Below are 21,561 nucleotides of genomic sequence, written 5' to 3' on the forward strand. Positions count from 1 at the left end.
ATCCTTCACAACACTTTATTTGCCCAAATTCTTTTTAACAAACACATAGTAGAACTTAGTACTGATCTATGTGAAGGAGCAGATTTGGAGCATGTATCATTGAATTGTGATAAAAGACTGAAATTTGGTTGACAAATCAGAAATTGACAAAAGTTTACTTGCTTCAGATATGTTTGGATTGCAGAAAGGATTATGGCTTATTAACAATTCTAGGTGGCATTTTTAGGGATCATCTTGTATAATTGCAATTATTTTGTTGTATTATATTGATTTTAAGCATGTCTACTCAATTTTGAGATTTAATATAAACACAACAATTGAGCAGAAATATTGATTATTTACAATCAAACCACTATGAGGAACAAAACAAAGGATGCTTTTTTATAATGTAGACCTTCCAATAATAGCAAACTCTTCGACTGTCTCTCTCTGCATGCTCATAATAAACAAATAGTGTTAGAAAAGTATTTTACTTTACACATTTACATTTCAACCAAAGTCAACTACAGCAGAATAAAAATGGTCACTTAATATTTAGGTGGTTTGTGAAGCTATTTTAAAGTTTTTGTTAAAATCAAATATTTCTCAAATGAATAATTTAAAACTTTTGACTCATTTTTTCATTTATAATCTATATATATAAAAGCCAAACGTCTGTGTGTATGTATGTATGTTTGTTTGTAACGCTAAAACTTTTGAAAGACGGAACCAAACTTGACAAATTTGGTATCATATCGAAGCCCCATCACCCGGATGACAAATATCGAAATTTCACGTCAAACGGACCACTAGAAGTTGGTCAACTGATCAGTTATCTTCGAGGGGGGCCCCCAAAAAACCTGTCATTATCTATATATATAAAAGACAAATGTTTGTTTGTAACGCTAAAACTTGAGATGAAAGATTCCTCTCCCCTAAGAATAAAACATATGTTCAATATCTGCTTTTGTTTTTTCATTGTTTATACGGTCCCGAGCAACGCCGGGTAGCCCTGCTAGTATTATATAATTTCAAAAATTAGGTTTTACTATCTTATGCACTACTGTCATCTCTTTGCAAACAACATGGTTGATGTGGGCATGTATAATACCTCAGGGAACAAAATGTCAGTCTTGCACTTCCAGGACATCCTTGGGCAAAGTGTAGCACCTGTTAGCTTCCCTCCGATATTCCAGAAGGTTACCATAGAGAGGGTAGATGAAGCTCCTCAGTCATCAAGAAGGAAACTGATGAAAAACCCCAAACCAGACAGCCTGTTAGCCCTGTAAGGCATTCTTATCACAAACAAAACATCTGCTTTCAATTTGTCATGAGCCAACACAGAAGTAGTGAAGTTTAGAAAACTGTCATGAGAATGTTCATGTCAGTGCGCAATCAAAGATAGCGAAAAATAATGGTAGAAAGTTATATTAGTTTTAAGTAGAATTGAAAATTAAAAGAAATACTTATTAATATGGGCTAAGATTCTAAGCTACACTGAGCATAACTATTTTTAATAGTTTCTGAAATATTCATAAGTCATAAAATAAAATTGAATTGTGAATTGGAAGGTAGATAGTTCCCATTCCATCAGCCTGTGGATTAAATAAGAGGTTCGGTTCAAAATTCCATATAGGTTACACAGTTTGATGAAGTCTTAGAAGTTAAAAAAAAAAATACAACTGAAGGTCAGAGGTTACATCAGCTAAAACATTGTGAAAATAACTACAATGAGAATAGTTTAGATAATCCAATTAATTTAAATTCATTTTGCTTTTAATAAGACTTTGACTTTATTCTAATCTTGATATGCTAATTCAGTTTTTCTGACAATAGACATGCAGAAAACCAAAGTCCAAAGTGAGGAACAGGGTATATCTTGAAGAACATATAAAGGTTAGATAATGGCATAATGCTGTAAAATCATGCCAAAAATTTGACTATATCAAATGTAATATGCTTTTTTTTTTATGGCAGTGTGATTGTAAATATTTGATGAGTGCATTGAAAATTAAAGAAAATAGTTTACTAGGCTGTGAAACAAGTCAAATTATGAGTGTGAAGTGGGACAGATTGTTTTATCTATAAGATACTTACTATCTGCTGCAACATGTAATAGAGCAGAGAGATCATGGAACTTTTCATCCTCCTGAGTGTGGTTATCCAACAGCATTCCAGCCAACTCAAATGAGTCTTTTTGGGTGGCCGTAATGAGAGCAGACGCCATAATTAAATGTTGCTGTAGTCCCCAGTAGCAACACAACTGGATACTAAGTATCCCAAAACAAAACAACCAAATGGGCAATTCTATAAAAAAAAAAATAAAAAAAAAGACATTAACAAAAACTATATATAAAAAAAAAAAAACAGAAGCAAACAGCATCAGATAAAATATATTTTTCTAAAAAAAACAATATTTCATAAAGTAATAATAATAATCTAATATATAAAAGGCTATATGTCTGCCTAACTGTCTCCATATTGTCAAACTATCTCTTCCAAACCTAAAAGTCGCAGAGTGACGCTAAAGGCCTCAAATGATTGGATTTTTTATGGACTGTTCTTTTTTGGGTCTTTAGCCGGTTAAAATAGTTTTTAAGGGATCAAAAATGGGTCCAAATTGAAAAAAAAAAAATTGTTATATATTTTGTACATTCATTTTAGTTTATTTTTAATTTTTAATCAGTTCATATGCATGTCACATTGGTATAGTGGTAACATCACCAGCTTCGAATGCTACAGTTTTACTTTCGGTTTCAATTCTAGCTAATAGTACCCAAATATTTTTTTTTTTTTTTTTTTTACTTCACGACTATAATATATATGAAATCAGGACAAATTAAAAGATCAAACTTAAGCATATTTTATGACCGGGTAAAGCCGGCTACCCCCCTCCCCATCCCCACAAGTAATAATGGATTAAAACAGTGAAACAATAACATTTTTGGTCCTTCAACAAAAGGAGGGTGAATCTGTAAATTCACCTTCCTTGCTGTTGATTAAAATCAAGTTCTGCATGTCTTTGTTTACATTGTCAGCCGAACGTTCTGCTTCAAGATGAATGCCTACCCTGGAAAAGTCCCTTTTGATTAATGTTTACAAGTTAAAAATATTGTTATTCTAAAAAAAAGTTTGTATATTTTAAAACTGGTAAACATCTTATTTTATCTTCTATTATATAAATCTCAAACGTTTGTGTGTGTGTGTGTGTGTGTGAGTGTTCGGATATTTGCTAAAACTTTTGTCATCGGCACTCGACCATCGTGAAATTGGTATCATCGGAAAGAGCAAAGTCTCGGATGAAAAATATGTAAAAATTGGCTGAAAAGATTAATTCTATGAGTCAACTGGGCAGTTTTTTGCAAGGAAAAGTACCTTTTATCCCAGATTTCCAATGTAATTATTACATAATTTTAAAAGAATTCAGGTAAATTTGAAAAAATGCTGACTTCTGTTACTGGAAATGATGTCATCTTTCTTTAACGGTGTCTTATTACATGATAAAACTGAGTGGTTCTGCACTATAAAACCAAAACAACAAAATAAAATACTGATTTTCAAGTGCAAAAAAAAAAAAAAAAAAAAAAAAAAAAATGGTACCTACATAATTGTCGCATGTCAAATAGTAAAATATCCAAGAATCACGAAAAAACAAAGTAGAAAAATAATTATTAACAAAAATATGTATTGTTAAGAACAGAAAACAGTTGCTCTGTTTTCAAAACAAAACAAAAAACATTTTGGTAGTGTGGTTGACTGCCAAAATATGTGCCACAAATTTTACTTGGATAGTCGCTGTCAAGATCCCCACGTGCAAATACTGTGAACCAAGAAATAAGTTGAGAGTGACATATGTTCGGATATAATTAGATTTGATCCTCACCCGTGCATACTAATCTGGCAGCGAATGATATAAAGTGTATAATACAGGCTTTATATGTGGAAAACTAATTGTATCCGGCAAATATAAATCAGATGTTCTTAATACGCATAGTAGAAAACTTATAAGTTGTTATTTTAAAAGAAAGTTTGTAGGTGGATTTAAGGTAAAAATATCGCAACCAAAAAAAAAAATAAATAAAGCTCTATAATCAATCACCCCTCTCATAAAAACAGTAAAGTAGTGTTGTTGTTGTTGTTGCCCCCCCCCAGGTCCTCATGGTAATAACAGCTTATGGAACGCCCCCCCCCCCAACATTTTCTGGTCAGCCGCAACATCCCCATATTAAGAACTGACTTAGAATTGACACCCTATCTTGTGAGTGGGAAGAGATTCGTTCAAATTTGCATGTCATAATGTAGGACGCTGAAAGCAAACATTAAAAAAAATGTTCGCCTCATTTACTAAAATTTGTTCATTTAGTCATAATTTTGGACGCTAAAAATAAACATTAAAAAAGTGAAGTATGTCTCGTTTACTAAGATTTGTTCAGTTAGTCATGTGAAAATGTTTGACGCTAAAAATGAACATTAAAAAAGTGAAGTTCCTCTCGTTCAAAATTTGTTCATTTATGTGATAATTTTAGACGCTAAAAACAAACATAAAAAACGTAAGGTTCATCTTTTTTACTGATTCGTTCATTTAGTCCTGTAATAATTTTGGACAGTAAAAACTGTTAAAAACCATCCCCCCCCCATAAAAGAAACAAATAATATAAATTTTATCTTTTTTTTTTTTTTTAAATATTATTGAAAGTTTTCTATTTGGTTACAATGTAATTAAGTAATATAGGACAGTAAAACCTGATATGGTGTAAAGAAATCTGCGATGTAACTGTTTAACTGTAACAATCCATAACCACCCTCAAAAAAAAAAGTAAACACACCAAAAACAAATGAAGGTTTTTCTTTTGTATTTGATACAAAAAAATTTTTTTAAATAGCCCACAAAAAAACCAATGTACCAGTTTTAATCAGAAATCTAAAGTTTTATAAAAAAAAAAAAAAAAAAAAAAAATACGTGAACGAACATTTCTAAATAATGAACCCCACCTTACCCCCTCCCTTTCCAGATGAAAGAAAAAGTATATAAGGAAATGAAAAATACAAAAATGTGTAGTATATAGTTGGTTAAAATGTAATTGAGGTAAAAACCAGATATAATGTATAGAAAGCTGCGACATAATTGTTTTAGTTCTAACAATATGTAAATAACAACAATGCAGGTAATGGAAAAAGGCACGTGTAACTTTACAGTGATTAAATGATTCATGGCAATGTGTGATGGCATGTGTAAGTTTAAATGGAATAAATGATGTATAACAATGTATGGCGATTGAACTGCCGTAGTGAATTAAGGTTGCGGTGTTCATTTTTTGTATGTTTGTGCATAATCCAGGGGGGGGGGGAAGAAATCAGTGTTTTTGAATAGTGAAGTGTATTGGTAAGTGTGTCAGAATTTTTGGTGAATTTTTGACACACCTAACACAAAACTGCGAATAAAATATAAAAAACTCGTAATTTCTCTTTTAAAGTGGGTTGTTTATTTTCTTCATGGAATATAATTCCAAAATAAACTATTAAAGTTGTTTAAAAAATAATAGAAATATTATTTTTTATTTTTTTAAAAAACAGTTTACAAAGTGCCTGCATGCGTTCATTCAGCCATTTTGTTTACGTAATGAAATCAATTTAATTTTACGAGTTAATTTTTTTTCAATTTTTTCACTTTAAAAATCTATCAAAGTTTTTCTATTGGTTCAATTTTTATGATATTTTCAGGTTCAATGTGAAATTTTATGATCTTTCCAATAAACCAAATATAATATTCTAGACAAGGTTTTTTTTTTAATTCACCCCCCCCATTTTGAAATGTCTATTAAAATGAAAATTAATTTTCTCACCTCAAATTTATATATCAGAAATTGAAGATAAAAGATCAATAAATAAAATAAGCTAATTTAAAACAAACCAAAAAATACAGTTATTTGCAAATTTACCTGTAAAGTCTAAAACCCTTTTTTTAAAAACCACGTTGAATTTTGTTTTTTAAGTGAAACCTTATTTTATATTGCACAGAAAGTTTTGTTTTTAATTACGACAATTATTATAAATTAAAAATGGAAGCACTTATTGCCTAGTTTTTTTTTTATAGGTAAGTGATTTTTTGGCATTTATATATATTTTTAAGATTTGGTTTCAATTAAAATTCGTTAATTTTGTGAAATCTTTTTGAAAGAAAACCGATAAAAAAAAAATATTGTATTTTTTTTTCGATTAAGCCTTTCATTATTTTAAAATATGGTCTTTCTTCATTTTATTGAAAAAAAATTATGGTTTGAAATTACATTTTCATATTGATTATAAGCTTCGAAACAGAGTCTATATAATCAAATGTTTATTCACTGGTTTCCAATGGCGGCTTCTGACACTCCTAGTGTATTCGTAGTTGTAAGTGTATGAGTGTGCAATCCAGTTAATAACGGTGTCAGGTCAATGTAGGTATAATGTTTGTAGAAGTACCCGGTCCTGCTAAGGAAAGTGGGAGGACTTTTCAGTTAGTGGGGGAAATACAAGCTACTTCGTTTTTAGGTCTTGGCGATCGTGATGATGTCGTTCCTAGGAAATAAAATAAGATTTTATTAAATCTAATAAATGTGTAACGGCATTCATAAGTTACATAAGATGGTGGGTAAACGTTAAGACCCAATAAATTCGAATGTGGCATTTGTCATTGCAAACCTATCGTAATTTGGTCCAGAGGCGAATTTCTGCAATCAAATTATTATATAGAAGATATATATTACTTTTATACCAGGCGTTATCTTCTTAAAAAAAAAAAAAAAAAAAAAAAATGCATAAAATATTAATGTGGAATATACTTCGTCCTTATTTGTCATATTCTAAAATTCACATAAGTTGTGTCCGTTTTGCTATCACAAAGCAATCTCCCTGCAGATTCATTTTCCTGAAGTGGCGTCATTTGTCTTAAAACCATAGTGTTTATAGTGGTGGTGGTGGTGGAGGGAATAAGCACGATCATCTTACTATTAAAAGTGCTCTGAAGGCCTCCAGGAATTCCCAAACCTTCTTTTATTAGGTGAGGTGTGAGGAATTAGTGTCTGTTTTGTTGTCACAAAGCAATTCTCTCAAGCATTCATCCCACTTTTTTGCTTAGTATTAGTTAAAATGTGATTTTCGTCTGTAATTTCCTCAGTAATTGCCAAAATTCTTTTTAAGAGGGGCATGAAGTCACTGGAATGCTGAAAACAGATACTACACTTTGATCTTAGCCAAAAGACAAGTAACCATATTTTATAGCATAGTTTCCTGCCAAACATCATCGCTATTAAAAGAAAAAAAAATGCATAAAATATCGAGACTGACAATAGATGTCATATTCCAAAAATCACATACAATGATCACTTTTTTTAATGTAAATATGTCTAAATTTGGAAAAACTGCTGATTCCAAAAATCACGTAAATTGATTAAGTAATGCAGAGTTCTTATTTGTCACATTCCGAAAATCACGTAAATTGATCAAGTAATACCGAGTCACATTCCAAAAATCACATACATTGATCAAGTTATGCTGATTTCATATGTCACATTCCATAAAGCAGATAAATTGATCAAGTAATGCTGAGTTCTTGTCACATTCCAAACATTACGTACATTAATCAAGTAATGCAGAGTGCTTATTTCTCACATTCCTAAAATCATATAAACTAATCAAGTAATGTTTAGTGCTTATTTGCCACATTCCAAAAATCACGGGAGAAATATGGAGTTAGTCTCAGAAATGGTTGAAGCAGTTTAAGATCTCAAAATTATTTTATATATTTTCAAGAGACAGGAGGTAGGAGGAACATGAAGTCAGTCTCAAAAATGGCTCAAGTAGTTTACTATCTCAAAATTATTTTATTTCATATCTATTGTTGGTGTTCTGTGAAGGTCAATTGAGCAAGTTTCTGCTGGGGGTGATCCGTATTTGCTGAATTTTCAAGCTTATCATCCGAAAGGACATCACGGTAGTGGTGGATAGAAAGAAACATGATTATGTTACCTTTAAAAGTGCTCTAAAGGTCTCCAGGGATTACAAAACCTCTTTTGGGGTGGGGTTGGGAGAAATGTCCATTTTGGGGTCACAAAGAAATCTCCCACAATGTCATATTCCAAAAATATAGAATACCTGCACAATCATATGCTGGAAATGACATCATTTACCTTACTAAGAACTACAGCAATATTGAAATTCATGGTGAAGCAAGGGTTGCCTAACCACTATCTGCGTCAATGCATTTATGTAATTATTTAGAAAACCTGTTGAGTTCTGTTCAAGAAATTATATCATTTCACTAAAAATGATAGTGTCAGTAGTGGTGGGACGATTAATCGGAATCGTAAGAATTGTGCATTTTGAGGGGAATTGGAATTGCAGCGTTAAAAAATTCTTTTATTCCGATTCTCTTATATTTTTAAGTTGAACTGTTTGCTTGAAGTAAGATTAATACTGTCAAAAATTTATAATAAAAACGTCATATAATTTTTCATAACATATTTAATATGATATACAAGAATTTTATTAACTACTTTAAAGGTAATCTTTATTTATCTTAATGAGTTTAGAAATTTCTTTGAATATTTTTCTTTCTTTAATTCTTTTAAGTAAAAAAAATGTTTTTATTTTTTACTTTTAGCTTAACTTGCTTTTATATTTCACCATTTCGTTTTTTAGTAATAAATACTTTTCTACATTAAAAAAATTGGAAGAGGGGTTTCAGGCACCCCTATTATCCCAAAGAACCAGCTATGTAAACACTTTGCAATATTTTTCAATAATTATTTTTAAAAAAATTCTTTACAATTAATTTTTATTTAAAATTAAGAAATTATTTTCTAATTTATTTTGTTTTATATGTGTTTACATTTTGTTGTTAAGTAAAATTAAATTAATTCTAAAAAATATTGTTTATATCCATCTCCATTCATTTATATATATATATATATATATATATATATATAAGTGAAAATGTGTGTATGTATGTGTGTTTGTATGTTTCTCAAAAATTTCGACACGGGTCACGGATTTTCACGAGATTGGTATCATCTCAAAGCTCGATCCTTCACCCGACAAATATCGAAAAATTGGCCAAAAACTAATTCCTTCACCCTAAAATCATCAGTTTTCCACAGGGAGGGGTCAGCAAAAACCGTCCTCTCATGACAAGTTCGCTTCTACGCATGTGCAAATGACGTCGGAACATGATTTAGTTTAAATATTAAAAAAAAACGATCCAATTCCATTGATGTCGTCTTAGTTCAGTTGCTTAGCGGGCAGCCTCATTATCTAAAGGTTTTGGGTTCAAATCGTGGTGTGAGATGTCTTCTTTGTTTTTCCTTTTTTCGATTTTTTAAATTTTAATATTGAAACAGGGTTATTTAAGCCATTTTTCAAATGTTTTTTTTTTTTTTTCAGATTTTTTAAAAGTAGTTTTAACGTTCGTTTTTTTGTTTTCTTTTTCCATATCATTCGCGTTTTCTTTTTTCCGATTTTTACGTTTAACATCGTTCGTTAGTTTTTTTTTTTTTTGGTGTTTTTTTTTCGATTTTTTAAAAGTTTTAACATTTTAATATTTAAAAATATTTACTTTGCTTATTATGGTTTGATTACTTCTGACATGAGATTAAAATTACTCGGGATGAAGCCTAAGCCGGAAGAATCTGGTTTAAAACAACTTACTGCTATTCAACCGATGAGAATGGAATTGGACTGTCCTAAATTTAGTGGGTTCCCTCTCATCGGATAAATTCAAATTTCGTAGCTTCTTCAGGTTTGAGTTCTGTTCGACCAACATAGGGAAAGCAGACGAGCTGCTTTTATTAAAATCCAAATTAATGGGCAAGGCATTCGACCTTATTTCTAACTTAGACATAACTCCTGATAATCACAATCAAACATTGGTGTTTTTAAAGGAGAGATTCCTTCTTTAATTAGAATTTAACGTCTTAAAATTTAAATTCAAACCCATATCTTGTTCGCGAAATTACAAAACAGTGTACGTAGAAAAATTATGAACAGGACAACTAAACGTTTCCCTTCTCTTTCTTCTATAATGTCACAGTTTCGAGTTTTGAAATTTTTGACGGTGGCGCCAAAGCAAGAAAATAGCCCGCCTAAAATGTCGACTTCTTGTTTGGAATCAAAGTCCAATATGGTGGCAGGTTCCTACAGCAAACCCCTTAACCTAAAGAAGGGTATGAATACCTTGAGAACACACGCTAATAATAATGGCAAAACTAACAAAAATTGTAAATTATGTAAAGTTACAAACCATTCTGTAACCTAACTGTCTGAAATATCAGAATTTTGACGCTAAATTTCAAAGAGGCAATGAACTTAAGATGTGTACCAGGTGTTTTGGTGGACACTCTGAAATTAATTGCAAGGGCATTAATGGATTTCTATATCTTTGTGCTGTTTGTGGACTAAAAACCACTATTCTATTATGTGCCCTAAAAGTCCCAAACCCTTTGTGTCACATAGCGCCTTAAAAGGACAGGAAAACTGTATTTTTCCTGTAATTAAAATCTCAATGAGGGTAAAGGGCCACCCTGTTTACTTGTACTGCTTGTTAGATACAGGCAGTCATAGGTCATTCTTTTCACAAGCAGTTTTAAACCAATTAAGTCCCAGAAAAAAATAAAATCCAGGGTTGGTTGAGATGCTAGTAAACACTCTTATTAGGTCTAATTCTTTGAAACATCAGGAACTTGAAGTCTCTCTTAAATTGGATTTTCAAACACCCTTTCTATTTTCTGCTTTATTTTCTAATGACCTAAAGCTGAATTTTCACATGGACAGGTTCGACGAAATCATGTCAAAATTGACGAATGAGAGTTTTCGTCTTTGTCCAGTATACTCGAAATTGAATGGCTGTGCTATTCATGAAATAACAAGTCTGGATCTAATTCAACGGATAAATAACCTCTGTTTAATTAAATGTTTAAGAGGTACTGCGTGGAAGATTTCCAAGTACGAAATTCCCTTCAGTGAAGGGTCCAAATTTTTAAATTTTAATTCAAATGTTAAGGAAGAGTTACCGGCCTTTTATAAGGTGCTAAATGCTCTCTCTACATGCAATTCTTATTTGATTGATAGCGTGCTGAATCCTTGAATCCTACTATTACTTATGAGGATGCATTTCAACAGTTCTTTTAATGAATCTTCCTTCAGAGCGTGGATTGAGGTTTTTTTCCTCCCTAGATTCCATTGGAATTGAGAACAATAAGTTGTTTTCCTGTGATGAAGAGAAGATAAACAAATTTAAAGAATCTATCGCCCTCAGGGACGGAAAATATTATATTGATCTGCCATGGGACTGAAAAACTTTCTCAAGTAGAGTCTAATAATGTGCCCTCTCTGCAAATAATGCAGTGGGTGGCAGAATCCTTAAATAATAAGGATCTGTATGATGACTATCTGAAAGTTTTGAGAATATGAAGACTGTGGAATAATTGAATCATTCTCAGTTCCACCCAGAACATATGAGAATTACATCTGGATCCCCCACAGACTTGTTATTAAGGAAGGTCTGGAGGTAATAATGAAGATCCGCCCAGTCTTTAACTGTTCGTTAAAAAGTTGGGGGGGGGGGGCACTTCAATTAATGATGCCGCTTACTCTGGTGTCAATTTAACAGCTCAACTATTGGACCTATTACTAGCCTTCAGAAAAAAAAACAATTATGTCCTTTTGCGTAAGGCCTTTCTACAGATTTACCTGAAATCTATTCAAGATAATAGATTTTGTTTTTTTCTTAAGGTGGAGGATAAATTGTACACCTTCAGATACAATACTATTATATTTGGCTTTAATGCCAGTCCTTTCATTTGAGTTGTACTTTCAAATTTCATGCTGAAAATTATAAGGCTGATTTGGCCTCTTCTACAATTTCTTACAAGTTTTGTGTTGTCAATTTGGTCACAACTAGTAGTGACCGTGATTTCTTACTGTCAGTTACTGTGATAGGTTAAGTGAAGCAGGGTTCGAGCTACAGTCCTACAATTCCAACTGCGCAAACTTGCAATTTAAAACATTGGAAGATGATTCTATTACGTCTCCACTTCCTTCCTATGAAAAGATGTTAGCTTATCGATATTCCCCTTAACAAGATTTTTTTTAAACACGATAATATCAAAACTAAACGTAAGATTCTTTCATATATAGACGATAATGTCAAAACTAAATGTGAGGTTCTATCGCAGATTTCGAGTGTTTATGACCCATTGTCGTTGCTTCTCCCTGTAACTATTCAGGGGAAGATTCCAGTCAGTCACTTGTGAAAAAACAATTTATCATGGATCAGCAGATCCCTGAAAGTTTTAATTTGTGACAAATGCATGCTAAAGAATTAAATAATTTATGAAACTGTGAGTTCCCCAGATGTGTATTACTAGAGAACTCCCCAGTTGAAATCATTTGTTTCTGTGATGCATCTAAGCATGCCTACGTATTTTCATTATATGTGAAATAAGGGACCAAATGTTCCTTCATGTTCACAAAAGCTAAAGTGGCTCTCATCAAGGAGAGATTATTTCCTACCTTGGAATTGATGGCCATATATCTGGCCTTTAAATTTATTTCTCAGGTATTGGAGGCCCTAATGCCTATCAATATCCATGCCCTTTTCCTTGTGTCAGATGTACAAGTAGCCCTATCGTGAGTTTTAAACAGGAAGGGTTCCAACAAAAAAAAAAAAAAAATATATATATATATTTTTGTGGAAAATCATATATTGGATATAAATAAATTCATGGAGATTAATCTCAAATTTGGAGTACTCCCTAAATTCAAGTATTTGCCCTTGCCAGATAATCCAGCAGATCTATTAACTAAAGGCATTATTCTCTCTAAGCTTGCACAAGGATTCAATTTCTGGGTATATGAACCAGATTGGCTGAACCAAGAGCATCAGCTGACCCATCTCTACTTTACCCTGTCTTAACGACAACAGAAAAATTGTTTCCTCTATGTTCTCAGATGACGCCGGCTCAGATAAGAACGGTTTACCTTAAAAAATATCTGATTTCTCTACATTATCTAAGGCAATTAATGTCTTAGAAAAGGGTTAATCAGCAGGACATCATAGAGGAGTGGGTTTGTCTGAATTATGCTTATAAAATGTTAGAATAAATTCAAATTTCATGCCGTTTTAATTCTAATTTTCTGAGCTATTGATGCTCGCTTATTTGTTTCTTGCTAAAATGGTCGCCTTCCCAATTTAAATAAAAGGGGGGGGTAATTTAAAGAAATGAAAATAGTTTGTTGCTAATTTGTGGGAGAAACAATTTGGTTTTCTATCATTAACAGTATTCCTCTTTTCTTCCTAAGTAGCTAAAAAGTCAATATGGCCATTGGTTTTTACCCCAAATCTATTGATAATAAAAAGGACTCCGGCCTCTATAAAACTTCACTGATAATAGCGAGAATAATATTGTTCGGATAAAGCATCTCATTAAATCTTAAAATCAGTATTTGCAGTCAATTCATTTAAGATGAAGTCACTTTCTTATTGTTAATAACTGATTTAGACAAAGATTTATTGTATTCATGCAACAGCAGACAGACACATATTTAAATTTGATAATTAACCGTATTAAAGTTAGGTCCCCTCGGACAACCTTCATCACCTGTCACTTATTGACAGTTTTAAATTACCGTATATTCTAATTAGAAAAAAAGTAATGCATAACCATTATCTTTTTCCTCCTTTCCTTGGCAGTGTGTGGGAAATTCTACAATCATAAACAATCCCCTCATTGGCTGATTTGGCCACCCACTGTCTTTGTTTAGACCAATCAAATTGGTCGATGTTTTTAACAGCCAGCGATGTGCTGGGTAGAGTTTTTTTTATTGCCTTACAGTGCCAGACATGCAGCCGACAAAGAAGCAACACAGACTCAACTCTCTATGGATATGAGGCATTTGGGCGCATCTATCCTTCGTCTCCTTGAGACTATTTTTAAGCCTAAATGATTAGGCCAAGTTATTATTATGCCTTCCGGATACTTTTTTAACCTGTCTTTAAGGACTTCCTTCAAATGAACATTATGAACTTCTGTAAAGTCGACTCGAGTCGAGAATTGAATGTTTTCATCAGAAGGCATCATACCAACCCCCTTCAAACAGCTGCAATTAATCCACTCTTCTACTAGTGCTGTACTCGGATACCAGTTACTGATAAAGATTACCTTTCGAGGTTGTTACCAGCTCTATTCAGGGCAAATTGGGCATTTCTTTTTTGCAACGAAGAATGAATAAAATTTGTATCGAATTTTAGAGGTATGCTTTGCTGTAATTGTTTTGTTCATTTTTTGCCACTGTCTCGCTGTAAAAAACAGGTAAGATAAAATATCTTACAGCTGATCTGAAAGTAGACAAATACACGATTTAATTTTAACCTTTTATTTTATGCAAAAATAATTAAATATAATGCATATTTTTTATCCGACACCGATGCGGAGTTTGAGTTACCCGTTCTTTCGATTTAACAATAATTAAATAAAACAATTTTTTTGTTTGTTTGCTTGAATTCGAGTAGTACTTTCAGTAATCTCTTAAGAATTTCACGAGGCCACGAATTTGGAAAAAGGGCGTGCAAGCAAGAAAATTCAATATCGCCCAAGTGATTTTACATTGCAAGTCAAACAATCAATATTGGTACTTCTACAGTTTATCGCCGAAAATGGAGACGCCATTTTTTTTTCGCGCGCCTGTCGGTAAAATTTGAGGGAGAAATCAGTTTTTGATTGATTGATTGATTGGTTGGTTTTACGGCATATCAACCTATGTGGTCATTTAATGCCGGAGTCCTTTTTTTTTTTTTTAACTTTTTTTATTGGGAGAGGGGGAATGACTTTCTCAGCCTTTCCTCCCTTTTTTTATAAAATTGAACTAAGAAATTAAATGTTGTATTTATACATGGATGTGTATATTTGGATGACTTTAAATTTCCTTAAATTTTCTTATATAAATTTACTTTCCTTAGGTATGCTAGAATATTTGCTGAGTTGACCTTTTCAAAAAGGTCTTCCATATTGCTTTCTGTATAATATAATTTTCTAGTTGGGGCAAGGTCATCACACCCAACTAGGATATGTTTTACTGTGAGTGTCTCCTGGCATGGGATGCACTCTGGCGCCGATTCTCCATTTAGTATATAAGAATGAGTAAAGTTGGTGTGCCCTATGCGCAGCCGAGTCAGTATCACATCTTCTCGGCGTGATCTCTTGATGTCCGGACATCGTTCCTTAAGTTCAGGTTTGATTGAGTATAATTTGTTGCCCTCTTGCTGACTCCACCGCAGTTGCCATTTTTCCTGTATGTATGCTTTTATCTGGGGTCTAAGATCAGTATGTGGAATCTTAAAATTGTCAGTTGGAAGGTGAGAAGATCTTTTTGCAGCTGTATCTGCCCTGTCATTGCCTTTGATCCCCACATGGCTGGGGATCCAGACAAGAATAATGTTTTTAGTAGTTGAAAGGATATTGATTTTTTTCTATTAATTTTGTTGTTAGTGGATTTTCTTGTTTTTGATTTTGTATAGATAATAGGACTGATAGAGAATCTGTGAGAATGATGAAGTTTTTGGTGGTTTCCTCTGAAATTATGTTGAGTGCTAGATCGATAGCTATAGTCTCTGCAGTGAATATAGATGCTTCATTTTGAAGATTTCTCTTCATTGTGGTTTTATGGTACGTTGCTGCACATCCAGTGTGATTGTTGCTTTTAGACCCGTCTGTGTAGATAAAGGTGTAGTCTGAATATTGTAATTTTAAATGTTGAAGTTCGTCGTGGTATTCAATAGGGTTTGTGGTAGATTTGGACTTTTTGTTTAGGTTGAGTTTTATTTCAACTTGTTTCATGGTCCATGGGGGTGTTTTAGGCAGTATGAAGTTGTGAATGCTGGAGATTGGAATTTTCGATTCTTCAATGCTTTCCTTCATTCGGAGCCCGAACGTTTTGATAGTTTTTCTTCTCATGTTAAAGAGTTCTTCATATTTAGGATAGAAGGTACATTGGTATGCAGGGTTGTTTGGGCAAGACTTCAGTTTCAGTAAGTATTGAAGGGCTAACTTTTCTCGCCTTAGATCTAGTGGGGGTTCGTGTGCTTCCGTGTATAGACTGTTCACGGGGGAAGTTCTGTATGCTCCTAGGGCCAATCTTAGGCCAGTATGGTGAATAGGGTCTAGGCTTTTTATATATGATGTTCGGGTTGATCCATATATGAAACAACCGTAGTCTAGCTTTGAGCGGACTAGTGCTCTGTAAAGTTTAAGGAGTGTTTCCCTGTCTGCACCCCAATCGGTATGTGCTACCACTCTCAAAAGATTTACAGCTTTGTTACATTTTTTTTTCAGATAGTTTATGTGTGGGATGAATGTTAACTTTTTGTCAAATAAAATCCCTAAGAATTTATACTGGTCAGTAACTGGTATGGGCATTCCTTCCATGGTTAGGACAGGATCATTATGCATGTTCTTTAGTTTGCAGAAATGCATGCATTTCGTTTTTCTTTTGGAGAATCTAAATCCATTCTCTTCCGTCCATCTCATTACTTTGTTTAAGCACAATTGAAGCTTCCTTTCTATTATAGATATATATCTAGATCTACAGCATATTAGGAAGTCATCCACATATAGGGAGCAATCTACCCCAGGGTTAAGGTTTTTTACAATGTTGTTAATTTGGATACTGAACAGGGTCACTGACAGTATACTCCCTTGAGGTACTCCATTCTCTTGTTCTTTCAAGTCCGAGAGAGCTGTGCCAACCTTTATTCTGAACCGTCTATTTTTTAAAAAATTTTCAATAAAAATTGGCATTCTGCCTTTTAGTCCAAGCGCCTTCAGATCCCTTGTAACACCGTACTTCCACACAGTATCGTAGGCTTTTTCCATGTCAAAAAACACTGCTGTTAAATGTTCTTTCCTTACAAAGGCTTCTCTGATGAAGGTTTCAAGTCTGACTATGTGGTCTATTGAACTTCGGTTTTTCCTGAATCCTGTTTGAAATTCTGTAATAAGATTCTCTGTTTCCAGGAACCAGATTAGTCTTTTGTTTATAATCCTTTCCATGGTCTTACAAATGCAGCTTGTTAGAGCTATTGGCCTGAAATTCAATGGATCTGAGACGTTACTTGATTGGGATTGGATGTTTGAGTTTTCAGATTTGGGGATTGGTATTATTGTGGCCTCTTTCCAGGTCTCGGGTACGTTTCCACTGGACCATATAATATTGAAAATTTCAAGTAGGTATTTCATTGAGGCTTCTGGAAGTTTTTTGAGGATTTCATATGGAATTTCATCGGGCCCTGTAACTGTGTCATGGGATTTGGTTAGCGATTCTTTTAATTCAGGCAAGGTAAGAGGTTGGTTGTATTTTTCAGTATTTTGTGATTTAAATAGAATTTTCTTTTTCTCTTCCTTTTCTCTAATCTTTTTGAATTTCTCTGTTTGTCTGTCACATGATGAAATTTTTGATAAATTATCTGCCAGGTTATTGGAAATGTCTTTTTGATCAGTGTATATTTTGTTGCCTTTAGAGATGTGGGATATTGGTGTACTACTACACTTTCCTTCTATTTTCCTCATCATGTTCCAAACTGTTTTCGCCTTGGTATTCACATTAATTTTGGATATATAATTTCTCCAGGTTGTTCTTTTGGATTCCTTTATGATTCGTCTGGTTTTTGCTCTGTTGTTTTTGAAGAAATCCAGATTTTCGCTTGTTGGATACTTTTCGAATTTTCTCAAGGCAGCTCGTCGAGCTCTGATGGCTTTTCTGCATTCTTTTGTGAACCAAGGTTTGTTGTGATTGTTGGTTTTGGTTGTTTTCGGTATAGTATTATTTGCTATGTTTGTGAGTGTTTTAATGAAGTAGTTCAAATGGTCATCTTCATCATTCTTTTCGATAATTAATTGGTTTTTGCACTGTTCCTGGAAGTCTTCCCAATCCGCTTTATGTAGGTTCCATTTGGGTGTTGTTTGTTCAGTACTAGTACTTAGACTTTCCAGGATGATTGGGAAATGATCACTCCCACAGGTGTCATTGTGTACTTTCCAATCATAGTCCATATATATGGAAGGATCACATAAGGTAAGGTCAATGGCGGTGAAAGTACCTGTTGCTGGGTACATATAGGTGTAGTTTTGATTATTAAGGAGGCATAGATTATTTTTATTTATTATGTTTTCTATTTCTTTTCCTTTTTTATTTGTTTCTTTACTTCCCCATATTACATTGTGACTGTTGAGATCTCCTAGTAGAAAAAAGGGTTTAGGGAGTTGTTTTATTAATTGAGTTATCTCAGTTTCGTTGATTGTATCTTTTGGAGGGATGTATATTGAGCAAAGTGTTATAGTTCTATGTAGAGTCACTGACTGCAATTGCTTGCAAGTTTGTGTTTATATTTATTTGTCTTTGAGGGACTTCATTCTTAACAAGTATTGATGTGCCACCAGAAGCTCTGTCCGTATCTTTATTTATGTAGTTGTAAGATGTGTAGTGTTTTATGTTAATGGTATTATTTTCTTTCAGAAAGGTCTCCTGTAGACAGACAAGTGCTGGGCTCATATTTGTTATTAATAATGTGAGTTCATTCTGATTTGCTTTTATCCCTCTGATATTCCATTGTAATATTTTGTTCATCATTTGGAATTGTGTTCAACTTCCATCGTCTCCAATCCCTCAAATCTATTTTCTGTCGGAGTCCCTGTTCGAGATATAGATCGGGATCTTTCTTTTCCTGTTTTTGTTTGTTTTTTTTTTTTGTCTGGGGGGATTTTTGATTCTTTTCTGGCTTGTGATGTGTTTGATGGTTGTTCGGTTGTTTTTGTAGAAATGGTTTGTGGTTTTGTTTCTTTTTGTGGTTCAGTAGTGTCTTTACTTAATATTATCCTTGGATTGGTTGCAAACATTGCACTATTCATTTTCCTCATTTCTTCTAATAGTTCTTTCATTTCCTTTATTAGTTTGCTTAGGACATCAATTTTCTTGTCATTTGTATCCGTTACATGTATATGACCATTTTGATTGTTGATTGGATTAGTTTTTTTTGTTGCATCTGCATATGTTTTAGTTTCGATGATTTTCCTGGCCTCTGGGTAGGATATATTCTTTATATGTTTTAGTTTGGTCACTTCTTTTTCTCTTTTCCATATTTCGCAATATCTAGAGCCAGCGTCATGGTTTCCCAGGCAGTTGGCACACTTGAAGTCTTTTCTGCAGTCAATGTGTGGGCCACTTTCTCCACATCTTCCACACACTGGTAATCGTGTGCACCGATCTTGATGGTGTCCAAACTTCTGGCACTTGAAGCATTGGAGGGGGTTTGGAATATAAATTTCTACATTTATTTTCATATCTCCGACTTTCACTTCTTTGGATATGGTGAGGGAATTGAAAGTTAGTATATATGTATTGGTATCGATTTTCTCACCGTTTTTTTTAATTTGAACTCTGCGAACATCTAACACATTCTGTTTCTGTAAGTTTGTCCGGATTTCCTCCAAGGGACAAAGTGCAAGTTCGTGGCTTTTCACTACTCCTTTGCAGGTATTTAGGGTTGGATGTCTGTAGCATTTGGCTTTGATGTTTTCAAATAATTTTAGTTTCAATATTTCTTTAGTTTGTTCTTCGTTATGGGTTTCTATTAGTAGGCTGTCGTTAAATTGTTTTTTAATAGACTTTGGTTTTAGAGTTTTAAGATTTTTTTCAATTTTAAAAGGTGATAGTTTGCTCAAAGGAGTTTCCTCCATTGATTCTATTACTACGAATGTTGAGTTCCTTGGTTTTATCGTCTCTTCGTCAGAGCTACTGATGTCAGAGACATCAGAGTGGGTTCTCTTTGGGTGGTTGGGTGGTTTTTGGGAGGAATAAGCCATATATTTTGTTTTCTTTTTTCGTCATCTTTGTTCCCCACCCACCTCGGAGTCCTATTTGGAAGAGCCTGGGGGGAAACCCATTCGCCCAGCCTCTACAGGGATACAATGATGATATAACCGACTTTGGTGGTATCATAATGATTATCTGTTCTCTCTTGATATTGCTATGGGATCTGTAGCAATCCTGAGGGGTTTACAGCCTCGTCATCGATATTCACACCTAATCGATTGACCCTCAGCCACCGCTTTCCATCATATATTAGGGAGTAGGGTTATTTGTGGGAGAGGGGGGATGTGTTGTATTAGTAGTGGGTTTTTGGAATGGCAATATATGGTGGGGCTTGGCGTGACTGGCCGATTGGTCGGATCGGGCCTCTCCGACCGCCCGTCTAATCGAAGTAAGGGCCAAAGTAATGTGTTGCGGTGCCTAAACTTCTATGTATCCTGGTTTAGGTTCGCTCAATCACCAGGATCACGTCCTTAGACTTTACGGGTAGCAACCCACGGCTAACTGGTTGCCCCATTGAGGGATTTTTACCCTCTGCAGGGGGACAGTCGGTTTGTTCTCATGCCCTACCGACAGGGCAAAAAAATAAATAAATAAATAGATAATTTAATAGAATATATTTGTTTTCTTTTTCTTTCTTTTTTTGTTGTTTCTTTTCCTTTTTAAAATCTGTTTCTATTTAACCCATAGTTGGGACCCTAACAGGTACTACCACTCCGGGTCAGGGTGGACCTGGGAGCAATGGCAATTAAAAGGTGGCTCCACACTCCCCAAGCCCGTAAGCTGGACCTCACCATCGGATGTAGTTTAAGGTCATATCCAGGACCGGGAGTAAGGAAAAAATAAAATAAAAAGGAGGGGGGGGAATAGGCTGTTGTTTTTGTTTTTGGTTTTGCAGAACATAATTAAGTTTTACAAAAAAGATCAGAAAACAAAAAAAAAACGTCAATATAGGTGCATTTCGTCTCAGGAAGCCACAGGGCAGCCTGATCTGGTAGCACCAGGGAGAAATCAGTATTTTAAACTATGATCAAAGCATGAAATAAATAACAAAAAAAATTAAACTCGATAATGATTTTTCGGTTTCATTTGAATTAATTTGTTGTTGACCCTGTAAAGTTGCTTTAATTAAAAAAGTTTCATTAAAATTATTTGTTCAAAAAAACTATTTTATAAAAATCCAATGTTGTTTTCATTACAAAATTGCTTTATTAAAAAAATTTCGGTAAATTTTTAGATTAGGTCCACCTTCACAATTTTCTTTTTAATGACGACTTAAATAGGTTTTCGACTATGCTGAATACGGAAATCAAATTGGAATTTTGCAGAGATAAGTAGTTATCGAGATTAAAAAGTTGTATTATGCATTGTATTCTTTGGCGGCCAACTTTGTTACGCGCGTAGATTTGTTTATGGCGCGTGCGCGTAACAAAGATGGCCGCCAAAGAATACAATGCATAATACAACTTTTTAATCTCGATAACTACTTATCTCTGCAAAATTCTAATGTGATTTCCGTATTCAGCATAGTCGAAAACCGGGTTTGTATTACTGTACACATAGATTCGAAAAAGTTGTCAAAAAACAAATATATAACAAATAAATGTTATCAAAGGCAAGATAAGTTATTTTTTTATTTATTTTTTTTTTTTTTACATAGGCATCACCACATTATCAAGGCCAAAA

The 21,561-nt window shown here is 33.6% G+C and overlaps 1 protein-coding gene across 3 annotated transcripts in view; it reads right to left on the bottom strand.

Moving 5' to 3' along the window:
• LOC145245972 (nuclear pore complex protein Nup155-like) overlaps positions 1–21,561 on the bottom strand; it is a 141,041-nt gene that overhangs the window by 111,473 nt on the left and 8,007 nt on the right. For 2 of the 3 annotated variants that reach the window (XM_080107761.1, XM_080107759.1), the window contains exon 2: positions 2,077–2,286. In XM_080107761.1, coding sequence (XP_079963887.1) covers positions 2,077–2,206 — 130 coding nt within the window. In that variant the 5' untranslated portion in view covers positions 2,207–2,286. Of the gene's footprint in view, positions 1–2,076; positions 2,287–3,583; positions 3,601–21,561 lie in introns of those variants that run through there. The other variant, XM_080107760.1, reaches the window with a different exon arrangement.

This window comes from Euprymna scolopes, chromosome 23 (assembly GCF_053919585.1).
Source record: "Euprymna scolopes isolate OS-2025 chromosome 23, ASM5391958v1, whole genome shotgun sequence".
In the NCBI taxonomy this organism is placed as follows: domain Eukaryota; kingdom Metazoa; phylum Mollusca; class Cephalopoda; order Sepiida; family Sepiolidae; genus Euprymna; species Euprymna scolopes.